Genomic DNA, 13,075 nt, shown 5'->3' with positions numbered 1-13,075 from the left:
TGTACATACATACACATATGTATATATACAGGTGATTATAAAGCAACTTTGGAACTTCATTACTGAATGCCTTGATAAAAGTTCGTCCTTAACATCTGAAATTTTATAGGAAAGTTACAGAGGAACACTCAAAGAGCTATCATTACAGGTTTTACTACTAATGGTGCTACCAGGACAAAATAAGCATGAGCATGGTAAGTAGTTTGTGAGAACCCCCAGAATTTATGCAACTTCCACAATGTTAGTATTCAGGTATTCCCTTTACAATATATTAGTATTAGCAGTGGTAAATGATGCAAAAAGACAAGCTTTTAAAACATCAGCCAAAAAAAAAAAATCTTCCCACCTTGTCCATCCCATCCAGTAGTTTGTCTAGTCCTTCCTTGAATTTATTCAAACTACCTACCCACTTACACAACGACAGAGAGATTTATTAAAGATATTTCAACAGATATTTTAAAGTTTATTAATTCATTAAAAAAAATTTTCTGTGTTTATGAAAGTAGTTATATAAAGTATAAATTTGTAAACAACGTTGAATGCAGGTACTAGTTTTAAGTTTTTCGTGCGGGTAGCGAATATAATGTGTATTTTTCCCCAAATGGACTCCAAAAAACTATTTCCACTTAGGGTTCTGAAAGCACTAAATTCATTTCTGGGAGTTTCACCTGCTCAAATTCCATTGCATTTGTAGTAAAGAGACATATATATAGGCAAACTACTCAGTATTATATATAGGCAAACTACTCAGTATTATATATAGGCAAACTACTCAGTATTATATATAAGAATCATGTTATGTGATATTAATAGGAAAGCACAGCTGAAGTCACTACCAATGGAGTGCCCACATTGATCCACTGTCTGCCATACTCAGGCCAAGCTGCTCGTGATCTTTCTCACAAGGAAATCTGAAGAAACATACAGGATGCACTTGCTTCAAGCAAGGAACAGGAAGACCATAAGTGCTATAGACCAGAGTACCCAGTATCCACCACACCATACAGAAAGAGGCTGCCACAGATACGAGATGTTCTCATGCTGTCTGCTGGTATCTGCCTCTCCTTCCATTCTTTAATGTATGTAAATAGTGTTTTGCACCACACTACAGATATTTCCATAATGATGATAACAGCAGTGAACACAAATCCTCTAATTTACAAAGGAATATTTTATTCTGTATCATAAGAAATAGAATACTTTCATGTGTTCAAGATTAACCATTGCAGTTTTTCTATGCAAATTTACTATAACTAACAAACATTTACAATAAGAATTACATTAAGGATTTTGACAACAAAACACTACATAAACAAGTGGTGAAATGCTTGATCAGTGCACCAACAATAAGTTATTCTGCAAGGATTATCACTGAAGAAGTAATTTCATGCAAAAAAATATTTTCTACATAATAATGCAATAATATTTCTGGCAAGATGGTTGATGAGCAGGTGGCTTGGCCCACTTCACTGTTATCAGTAATGCTAACACATACAACTGTGCCAAGTGGATGGAGTAAAATCCACAAGATTTCCATAATGCTGCTACATTAAACTAAAGTGACTGTTTTGTTTAGTTTCAATGCCTATATTTCTGCTGTTATTCTCCAAAATGAGAATAACGTTGAAACTGTTGAAGTGTACTTTGTCTGCTGAACTGTACTGAATGGCACGATCGTCATACAACACAAGAGATCACTTCATGTCATAAAGGTGATAGATGCCCTATGAGAACCTTTTCATGGCAAACTACCAAACTCCATTTGGTGGATATTTGAAATCAAATGTGTATATGTGCATTGTAGCAGGTCTCATAAAAACCCAGAACCAAACCTGTCATGTCTCCTCATAATTTAATGAGAAGACATGACAGACATGATTTCCTAATGCATTCTGAATATCAAATAAAGGAATCTACACTGAGGAGCATACAATTGAATCACATCATATGAAAGACACCTGCCCAAATTAACAGAATAATTTAGTCATCAGTCAAGTTTGATATAATCATGTTACAGCTAGGAGTAAATGCAAATATGACATACTTGAGCATAGTTCCCCATTACATGCAAAATTTCAGACATCTAGGACTAATTTTTTACAGATATTTAATTCTGAGGCACCAAACTCCTTTATAATCATTCTACACTCACACTCACACATACACACACATATGCATATATATACATATATATCATTCTTTATAATAATTCATGCAGTGCATGCTCCTTATAGGAAATGCAAACTAATGGTTTATGTGCACTTTGTGCACGATGGAACATTCTGATCTGCAGGCTATATCAAGCTGCAGGATATCACATTTTGTCTTGGTGATAAAAGGAACCTATCTATGAGTCACCACATGACTATAACTGAGGCTTTCCATCTGCTCCAGATGACTGCAGTAATTTAAGTTGTCTTAGTACATTACTATCACAAAGCATCACTGGGTATCTGAGAAACTGTAAATTTAGTAAATAATAACTTGTCTAATTTTTTTTTTTATGTATTTTGTTTTTGTAACTTTCTGTGTAGTCCCGAATAATTTTTTGCTGAATGGTCCTGACATGTTTGCAGAAAATGATTGGCCTGGGATTCACAGAGAGAGTCGATATCCAGAGGTACTGATACAGATATTTTGGAGGCTTCATTCAATTGTAACTGCTTTGCTTCCATGTTCCTTTCTGGACAAGGTTCTGATCCATGTGAAGACATAATGCGATCATCATACAGTGAAAATCTACCTTTCTTTATTTCAAATGGGGTTTTAATTCTTTTTACAATTTTTTGTTTACCAGCACTTTTTTTTCCTATTTTTATATTACCACCATTTTTCTTACCTTCACATTCGTTATTGTTAAAATGCTTTCCTTCACAATCAGAATCCGAACACAATAAACTAAAATCAAGTCCATATCCTTGGACTGGTAAAGTGGTAGGGCGTTTCTGCTTACAAGTCACATCATCAGAGTCATTAAGAAACTTATTCAAAGATATGCACCCTACTTCTGGTGATAATACTGCATTATGTTCATGCATGGTATCTGAAATATGTTCATGATGCAAAACAAGGTTACTTGGCATTTCTTCAGATTTAGGAGAAAAAATATATTTTGATCCATTTTCATTAATAACGGGACGAACTGATGTATGAGAACAAATATCATCATGCCCTGAGGTGACAACATATACTTCTGTTTCTACTGGTTGTTGTGACTGTTGTTTAGTTTCCATGTTGCCTAGGTTTGACTTCATTATATCATTAGATCCGGAACACTGTGGATTGCCAGATTTTGATGGAGAATTTTGAGAACTATAACTTGGTACTGGATTTTCTTTGGCATCTTTATCTCCACTACTCCTTCGTATCCTCAAAAATCCTTTAAGTCCTTTGATTTTTCTTTCCCCACTAACATGTGCTTTCATTTTATCAAATATGCCAAGTGGTTTGCTCTTTTTATCTGTAGTTTTAGACTCTGAAGATGATAAAATATGGTGTCCATTTCCAGGAACATTTGGTTGTTTGGGTATGGTACTGGCTTGGTGAACAGCATTCTGCAGATATGGAATAGGATTGCAAACACGAGTGGAGTGATTAAGAACATCATTTGTTATCAAAGCGTTGCTCTCCATGTTATCAGGAAGCTGTAATGCATCAAAAATATCAGCATCTGAATGAGTTCCTTGAGTAGCCCTGTCATTATATTTTATGCCCTTCTCTAAGATAGTATTTCCACTAATTGATACTTCCTCTACTGGATCTCTCATGAGATTACGCTCCATACATGGATTGCGGCCCTGATGCGGTTGAAGGGGCACTGTTACTCTTGGACAGTTTGCTACAACATTGTTTGCTGAGTGATTCTTGACATTACTGTTACCAGAAGTGCTGTTCTGAGAGGAAGAATATGGTTCTGAAGGAGACATAGTTAAACTAGTTTCTGCTGTATTTTCTGACGAAGAACTAACACAACTACGGGTACTTCTGGGAGGTCCAATTCCATTAATTTTGTTGTTTGGACTGAAGGCTTCTCGAGTGGTAGAGCTTTGATTAATAAGTTCCGATGAATTTCCTTTATAGCCAGTACTGCTTACTGACTGTACAGAGCATGAAGAAATCACTTTGTGGTAGTTAGTGGGATTAACAGTTGGACTTACACCAGGAACAGCATTTCCAGCTATAATTAAAAGAATATTAATTAGTGAAAATCATTTTTTAACTTACAAACAACTTTGATTTATATAATTCGAAAATTAATTAAAACTATAATATACATAGTGGAAAAGTCTAAATACATGAGTTATAGCTATAATGAGAAAACTGAAGGATATCATATAAGTTGTGAAATTACGACCAAATTCTGCCAACTCACCTACCCTAGAAGAGGATATCATTATGAGCAATCCCCCTTTAATTTTTTATTAATAACTGATTTGCATAATACAATTAGCTGAATATGCTGCTGCATATTTTATATTTGATAGACTGCAAATGCTCTGTAGCTGAGTGGTCAGGAGCAGGAGTGCAATAGCAAGCGCTCTTTGAGTAGACCAGGGTCCAAGCCCCTGACTGCTAAATATGGTCAATCTGCTAACCTGCACTGAACCAGTGTGGCAGATTATGGTCCATTTCCCTCAACATGAATCACTGAGGAGGCTCCCATCCTGCAGTGGATTGATAATGGCTGCAGTTTAAATGTTCCATTAGCATTTATACAGAGAAATGGTGAAATTAATTTATGATTGATAAAATGTTATTTGTTGCAATTGCAAATCTGTGATACATTTTCACAGTTCCCAATTTTATACAAATTTTTTAATCTTTTTCTTTTATTAATGTAGAATTTTTTCCAAATTTCCTTCACACACATAGACCCAAACTGCTTAAATTTTTACAGGGGAACCAGTGAAAACATCAGAGGCTTGAGCTAGTTACTGCCAATATTTATAATATTAAATATTTATATCCTTTAAATGATATTTTACATATAAGGAATTTAAAAAAAAAAGGTGAAAGAGAAAAACATCACAATAATAATCAAACTTGAACCCAGAGGATGAAATGCCGACTTGCTTTTCACTGTTCTACTACATCTCAAAAAAGGATGCTAAAATGTTATTAGTCTCATACAGTCACATATTTAAAAGAAAGGACTGGGAATTGACCTCCACCACAAGAAAAATTAACTCTATTTTATTTCATTTATTGAAAGCAATAATTAAAAATTCATTATTTTAAATGCTTAATTCTATTAGCAAATGTCATGATACTAATTAGAATAATATATGAAATAGACCTACAATCCTATATTTTATAGGATTGCATATTTTTATGCAATATATAAATGTGAAAACAGAAAAAAACTGTGTAATGGACTACAGTTTAACTTAACCAAGTCAAACATAATGTAAATTTGATAAAAGTAGATTAAAAATTTGTCAAAGTTCAAAAGGCAGTCACCTGAAGATACATCTATCCCAAATTATTTTTGACTTCCTCAGTGAAAGTGATACAAAAAAAAAAAAAAAAAACAGGAAATAAACATAACATAATGAATGGAAACACATATGGGGCATCCATAAGTAATGATCATACTGAAATATCAACTTTTGTAAACATCAGCCAATGACATTTAAGACAAAATTATGTTTTATATACCAGTTAACATGAATTCACATAACAACAAATTGTTGTGTGAGTTAATGTTTGATAACAGATAAATCAAAATTGTTGATATTACCGGCAATGAATGTTTTATTTTTCCAAGTATGGGGGCTGGAATTTCAGTAATTTCGAGGCAGGTAGTCTTTAGTACAACAAGATAGGGCACTATTATATTGGTTGTGATTCATTTGAAATGCTATCAAATGCACTTCAGCTTAAACTGGAATCTATAAGAGACCACTCCCTTACTTTTTTTTACTGGTAACATGCCTTGGTGTTCTTTAGCTTGATAATGGATGGTTTTACCACAGATTACAACTATAAACTTCAACGAACTCCTAATTGTAAGTCTATAACTTTGCTTTCAAAATATGCAAAGTGGTATCATTCTAAATGATGGGTGGATATCTAGTATCAAATTTCCACAATACTGTATTAGTCTTGCTAGAGATAAACCGCAGTACATTATATGCATTCACTGCTGAACTCACACTAGATTAGTCTTTAATTCACATAGTTTGAATGTATTATCAAATTTTTGTGTTAAAAATTATTTTAATGCATCTGTTCTTAAAAATAAAATCAGTGTTTTTATTTAAGCAAGTGACTTTATGTACATTGAATTGTAGAATTTACAGAAGAGACTGGAACATGGTGTATAGTGCCGACTGGGCTAGCCGGGTGGGTAAAGTACCTACCTGGCAACCCAAAGGTCGCGGGTTCGAATCCCGCCTCGGGCTTGGATCAAAGTACTGCAAAAACCTTGGGAGGTGCATTATGACCACAGAAGCCGATGTGCCAACAACTACAAAAAAAAAAAGAAAAAAAAAGGTGTATAATGTTGATTGTCAGATGGCACCAGGGTTCCTCCAACTCTGCATTTGTATACTCTGTGTCACAGTACAAACTCTGTAAAGGCCAGAGATAATGTGAGTTTGCATGGTGTTGTGTTAGTCTGTCATTCCTCTAGCCATTTAGCCACGGAGCCCCTTGTGGGACTCCACATTGCCCATCCTTGCCTCAAGGAGGCAAATCAGGTATAGTAAGAAGTAGAAAGGTCTCTGGTGGGGGCAAACCCTGGGTGATGCCTGAGCTTGCCAGAGAGGACCCCATGAGAGGGGGGGGGGGAACCAACAACACTGTAAAGTGAAAAAGTGGAGTGGGGAGATAGGCAAGGGGAGGAGAAACAGATGAAGATAAAGAAGGTGGACGATAGGAAAACTTTTCACCTGGTAATAGGAAGTTAAATGGGTAGAAGGGGTACCCACTTTAGCTTCCTATTTCCAGGTTGGTTTGGGAGCTGGGGAAGGGAAACAGGGATTGTACGGGAGTAAAGTCATAGGACCAGGGTGCTCTATGTGGGGAAAGAGATCGAACTGCAGACATGCAGTGCTTCTCTATAAGTAATCCCATACTGGCCAGGCCATCTGAAGCCAGTATGGGATTTGGGGGGGGGGGAACTGTTAGAACAACACACACTCTACATGCACTTGGCCCATTTGCACACCTGTCATACTTATTAACTCTTTTTTTTTTTTTTTTTTTTTTTTACATTATTATTATTATTATTAGAACAGAGTCAAAAGTAGAAGGGAATCATCAAAGAAGAGAAGAATGATAATATACAGCTCAGGACCCTGGGTGTGCCAAGCCCATACTCACCAGATGTGAGCCCTGGGATAAAGATTAATCTACTGTGAGTTCTGCAGTGAATGCATATAATGTACTGCAGTTTATCTCTGGCAAGACTAATATTGTGGAAATTTGATAATAGATATCCACCCATCATTTAGAAAGATATCACTTTGCATATTTCATATAACATATTTCAGGGCAGACAATAACAGCACATAACACTCTCTTACACATTTGTCATTCTTACATTCATCATTATACAAACGGATAAGTCACATGTACAATCTTGATATTTTTTTTTACATATTAATCACACTCATTCGGTCACAGCATAGTTTACACAGGTGACCTGACATTCATTCACATTTATACAATTAACCTGCAAGATTAGTTAATTTAGAGTTCTTTTACATTATTTTTAATAATATTATTATTATTTTTATTATCCATATTCAGGGTACAACAATTGATACTTATAAGACATTCTCATTCATTCCCCATTTTCACATGCTTATCCCATTCAATACAGTACCATGAATAGGTCATTACACACAATTTTTTTCCCCATAGTGGATTCATTTCCCACCTAACATAAGACAAGAATAAGCGGGAATTAACTTTTTTTTTCAACGTACACACACACACACACACACACACACACACACACACACACACACACACACACACACACACAATAGCAGGCTCATTCAACCAAAACGTATACACATTATCACATTAAGACTTACTGTTTGGGCCGTTTTAATGCATGGGCGTGGATGCCAGGGGCCCCGGCCTACTGGGGGCCTCAGTTGTTGATCTTAATAATTTTTTAAAAGACCCTCCCATATGTTACGTTGCAGTCGAAAGCACCGCAAATACGGAACATAATGATATACAAATAATGTTTTTGGCTTTCTTTACAAATAGTTTTAAGTGCCGAAAATATTAATATTTAGAAAAAAAATTAAATTTATTTCTCGCTTTTATAAATTAATAATATATATATAATTATAAACATTATGTAATTACAATTATATAATATTTATAATTATAATTATATTATTTAATTATAATTTTTATGTGTCCTCTATGCTCCGTGCAAAGCTTCTCGCACGCAAAGTGACATCATGGATGCCATATAGGTCCACTGCCGGTTGACAAATTTATTGCTCGACGAATTGTATTATGCAGATTTGCTGCATCATCGTTATTGCAGTTGGCCACCATACTGGTTATATTATTTGTCATATAATTACCTGTCAGTCTTCACCAATATAGTATTTTACGTCCTGTTGGTCAAAAAAGAAAAGAAAAAGAATTTTAAAAAGAAAAAATTAAAAAAAAAAAAAAAAAAAACTCCATCAATGGGTTTCCACCTTGATGCAATGATGGAGCATAATTTCCAGTTTGTTATTTGGTTGTTTGTTATTTGGTTTTTAGGAGCATTAGCAACTAAGGCCATATTGCTACAGGATATGCGGTGGTCATTCCCTGACCTTTCCGCATCCTCCGTATTCTCTGTATTTGGTGGTGACGGGCTCGAACCCTGGTCTAATCAAGAAGCGTGTGCTACGCACTGCTGCTCCTTCCCACCTGGCTACGGAGGCGCCTATAATTTCCAGTAGCTCTTTTAATACATAGGGTTAGGAATGCAACTATGAGAGACCCAGAAAAAAAAAAATTAAAACAAAATTTAAACTGAATAGGGGCCACATTTAAAAATTCGCTGTATGAGAGACCCAGAAAAAAAAAAAATTAAAACAAAATTTAAACTGAATAGGGGCCACATTTAAAAATTCGCTGGGGGGGGGACCCAAGAGTTCTTAAAATGGCCCTGTTACCTGTGCTCATATATTCACACTCGTATATCCATTTATATTTATAATTTGTATACTAATAACAATAATAGACATATGTCTATTATTGTATTTATGGTTAGGAATATAAAATAATTTTAGGCACATAAATAAGTCAAAATATGACACAATGACAAATAAGACAAAAATATTATATCTAGAAAAGTGTTAGGAAAGAAGAGATGTTATAAAACATAGTCGTGCAAGCTCTCAATCATGCCCGACAAAGTGGATGCACCTGAGAGCTGCATCCACTGAGGAGCACCTGAGATGCACCTCAGTGGATGCACAAACCAGAACAGATCACCATTTATGCTTCTAACTTATAACCAAGCAGGAGCTCCTCATCAATTCCGACAATGCAGGCGTGACAGAGCACTGCAGAGAACGAAGGCTTGAACATACAAATGCTCATTGACCTTACATACACCAAGAAACAAACAGCCAGGCAAGAGCTCTCCATCATGTCCAGCAACTCGGATGCAATAGAGAGCTCCAACCAAGCAACCATGCACACAAGCATTAGCATTATAGAGGTATATGATGCCAGAAAGCAAACTTATACAGCATGAGCCAAAAAAAAAAAAAAAAAAAAAAACCCTTCCTATTTCACCCATCCATTTCGGCCCAAATGTTTGTCTAGTTCTGCCTTGAATTTACTTAAGCTATCAACTTCTACAACAGATGGAAGTTTGTTCCAGCAATCATCCACATGCTGGCTAAAGGCAAACTTCTGCACATCTATCCTACAAATGTCCTTCGTCAATTTGAATTTATGCCCTCTCAGGCGATTATTCCGAGCAAGAGGAAGAATCCCATCAGCATTAAGCACACTCAAACCATTCAAGGCCTTATACACTTCAATCAGACCACCTCGCAAGTGCCTAGTCATCAGACGCTGTAATTTGCAAATGTCAAGCCTTTCATCGTAAAAGCAACCCTTTGTTCCATTCACTAATCTTGATCTTGTTGCCCTTCTCTGAACTCGTTCCAGCAGCTCTACATCCTTCCTAACATGAGGACTCCAGACCTGTATACAGTATTCAAGGTATGGCCTGACCATTGCCTCATACAAGGGGATAATCACCTCTTTATCTCTGCTAAAAAAATTCCTGTATATCATTGAGAGGACACCATAACTCTTTCAGACTGTCTAAGGCTGACAAACACTAAGCAGTGAAGTTTTCTAAGCAGTGACAAACACTGTTTGCACTGCTTAGAAAACTTCATATCTGACTGCACAATTACTCCCAGGTCCTTTTCATTCTTTACCACCTTGAGTGCAGTACCACACAGTTGATATGTTACTCGGGGTTACTGCTATCCATATGCATTACCTTACATTTGTCATTGTTAAACTTCAGTTGCCACCTCTCAGCCCATCTGCTCAACGTTTCTAGATCCTCTTGCAGTAGCATACTGTCATTAACAGCCCTGCCAACCTTCGTATTGTCTGCAAACTTAGACATTAAGATTGATATACCTTCATCAATACCATTAATAAATACAGAAAACAACAATGGACCCAACACTGAATGCTGGGGGATTCCACTAATAACATTAATCCACGAAGAGCAGTGTTCACTGTTTACTGCTCTCTGTATTCTCCCACTCAACCATTCCTTGATGAATATAGATGCAAAATACTCACTTAGTTAGTTAGCCACCTGAGCAGGGTCATCAACAGTTGAACCATCGATATCCAGTGGGCCAATCTGATTCAGCCTTTTCCTTCTAGAGTTTACATAGATAAATAACTCTTTGCTGTTTTTCTTTGCATCCTTTGCCAAAGATTTCTCATAGTCTGCCTTTGCCTGCCTAATCTCCTTTGTAACTTGGTTACAGACCAGCTTATATCTATCATAGGCTTCCATGTCACCCATTAATTTATATGTATCCCATACATTTTTCTTCTCTGCCACATGTCTCATTAGTTCATCTGATATCCATTTAGGCCTAAACCTTGAACAATATTTCTTAGTTGGTATGTAAAGCCTAGTAGCTTTCAAGATTAATTCTTTGAATGCCTCCTATTTTGAATTTGGTAACATCATCAGTTGGTCCCGCCGTATAGAATTTAAATACTCTCTCAGATCATTGTAGTCACCTTTACGAAAGCAATAACCCTTCCCTTTACCCCTAATGGTAGTTACCTCTTTGAGTAAATCCCACTTCAGCACACTGTGATCACTGCCACCTAGTGGTTCATTTACCTGCAGATTCTTAATGCATGAAGAATCACTACTGATAATCAAATCAAGAGTATTACTCCCTCTAGTTGCCTCCCGAACATGCTGATGTAGAAAACAATCATCCAATAAATCCACAAAAGCCTTGATAGTGTGTGAGTGACCAAGCCACAATTTCCAGTCAATATCCGAGAAATTAAAATCCCCTATTATAAGACTCTCTGATTTACTGGCCCACTCTATTTCCCTGTACAGTCTTTTGTTATACTCATCAGAGTCATTAGGCCTATAGCACACTCCTACTCTCAATTTTGATCTCCTAGTGCTTATGTCACACCAAACTGACTCGACACTGCACTGTCCAGCGATGTCGACTTGCTGCACTTCCTTGGATTTTATGTGTTTCTTAACTAATAGCATAACCCCTCCTCCCTTCCTATCCTGTCTTTTCCTCTGTATTCAGTGTTGCATTTATAAGACAGTTCATAGCACCTTCAGTTGAACATCCAGATTTGAAGCCAAGCTGTTTGTCTGACTGAAGACCTTCACTTTCATAGTGGATCTCTAGATGGAGGTGAATTAACTGTTCCAATACCTTACCCAGTACTGGTAACTAGGCTATTGGCCCGTATTATTTTGGATCATTTGGGGGTTTTCTCTGGATTTTTTAGTATCAGACAGAGGTTTACCAGTTTCCATTTGTGGGGAATACTCTCTTATCCAGACAGTTGTTATATATTTGTAATGGATATTGTGGAAAATATTTAATTAATTCTTTTATCATTTCTATTTCTAATGAGGTTGTGGCCTGGACATTCTTTTATCTATGGCTCTTTTAACTGCTGCAAGCATTTCCTTTGAAGTAAATAGTAATTTTGTATTTCTCCTAGCATAGTTTTCATTCTCAATACATAGTTCAGTTTAATCATGAGTGAGAGGGTGACTGTCCTCAGGAAACAGCATATCCAGGATGTTATTTACTGTTTCCTCCCAGGTATATGTTGTTGCCAATGGTAGATCTCCCATTGGCAACTTGTTGGTAACTATGTGATAAACTACACCCTATGGTCAGCACTACCAGAGGTACCAACAAGGGTTTGCCAAACTTCCTTTTTCTTTTGTCTTATCAAACTTGTATAAGTGTTTCTCAGAGAATGATAATTCTCCCTCCAGGTATTTACTTCAGCTGGTGGCCAACCAGCTCAAGATCTCTGAAAGTGTTTTCTTGCCTGGTTCACCCTTTGCAGGAAATTCTCCAGCTCAAGGCACCACCAGGGGACTGCATTTGCTCTTAGTTGTTTTCTTTTCATGGCAGTTTTTGTGGCTTTCCTGATTGTCTGTGTTGATTTTAATCTGATTATATCATAGATTGGAGGTGGAACTAGATCCAGTTGGCAAGACAGCTGAAAAGTGATGGCATGGTAGTCAGATGCAGTCCAGACTTCCCGCACTTTCCAGTTTATTAATTTATGGGCAATGGCTTGGGTGGCCATTGTAACATCAATTTCACTCTTGTACAGGGTACTACTGTATGTTGCAAGATTGTGTGGCTGGTTGATAACTCTAAGTGATGTGGTGGCTACAAGGTCCTCCATTTCCAGCCCATTACGAGTGCTGTTTATGTCTATTGTATGGCTATGCAATAGAGGTGACCTGCAGTTAGCATCCATGGATACTATTATTCTGTTGCCAGATAGTAGGTTGAGGGCTGTTAGTAAGTATTGTACACTT

The 13,075-nt window shown here is 36.5% G+C and overlaps 1 protein-coding gene across 1 annotated transcript in view; it reads right to left on the bottom strand.

Moving 5' to 3' along the window:
* Positions 1–347: 347 nt before the first annotated feature.
* The window catches only part of LOC150080528 (uncharacterized), a 215,187-nt gene continuing 202,459 nt past the window's right edge, over positions 348–13,075 (bottom strand). The window contains exon 10 of the mRNA XM_090381562.1: positions 348–4,177. Within this exon, the coding sequence (XP_090237688.1) occupies positions 2,502–4,177 (1,676 nt within the window). The 3' untranslated portion in view covers positions 348–2,501. The remainder of the gene's footprint in view (positions 4,178–13,075) is intronic.

Source organism: Mastigoproctus giganteus, chromosome 9, assembly GCF_048544385.1.
Source record: "Mastigoproctus giganteus isolate SK-2022 chromosome 9, ASM4854438v1, whole genome shotgun sequence".
NCBI classification, from domain to species: domain Eukaryota; kingdom Metazoa; phylum Arthropoda; class Arachnida; order Uropygi; family Thelyphonidae; genus Mastigoproctus; species Mastigoproctus giganteus.
This window is presented reverse-complemented; position numbering and strand designations above follow the sequence as displayed.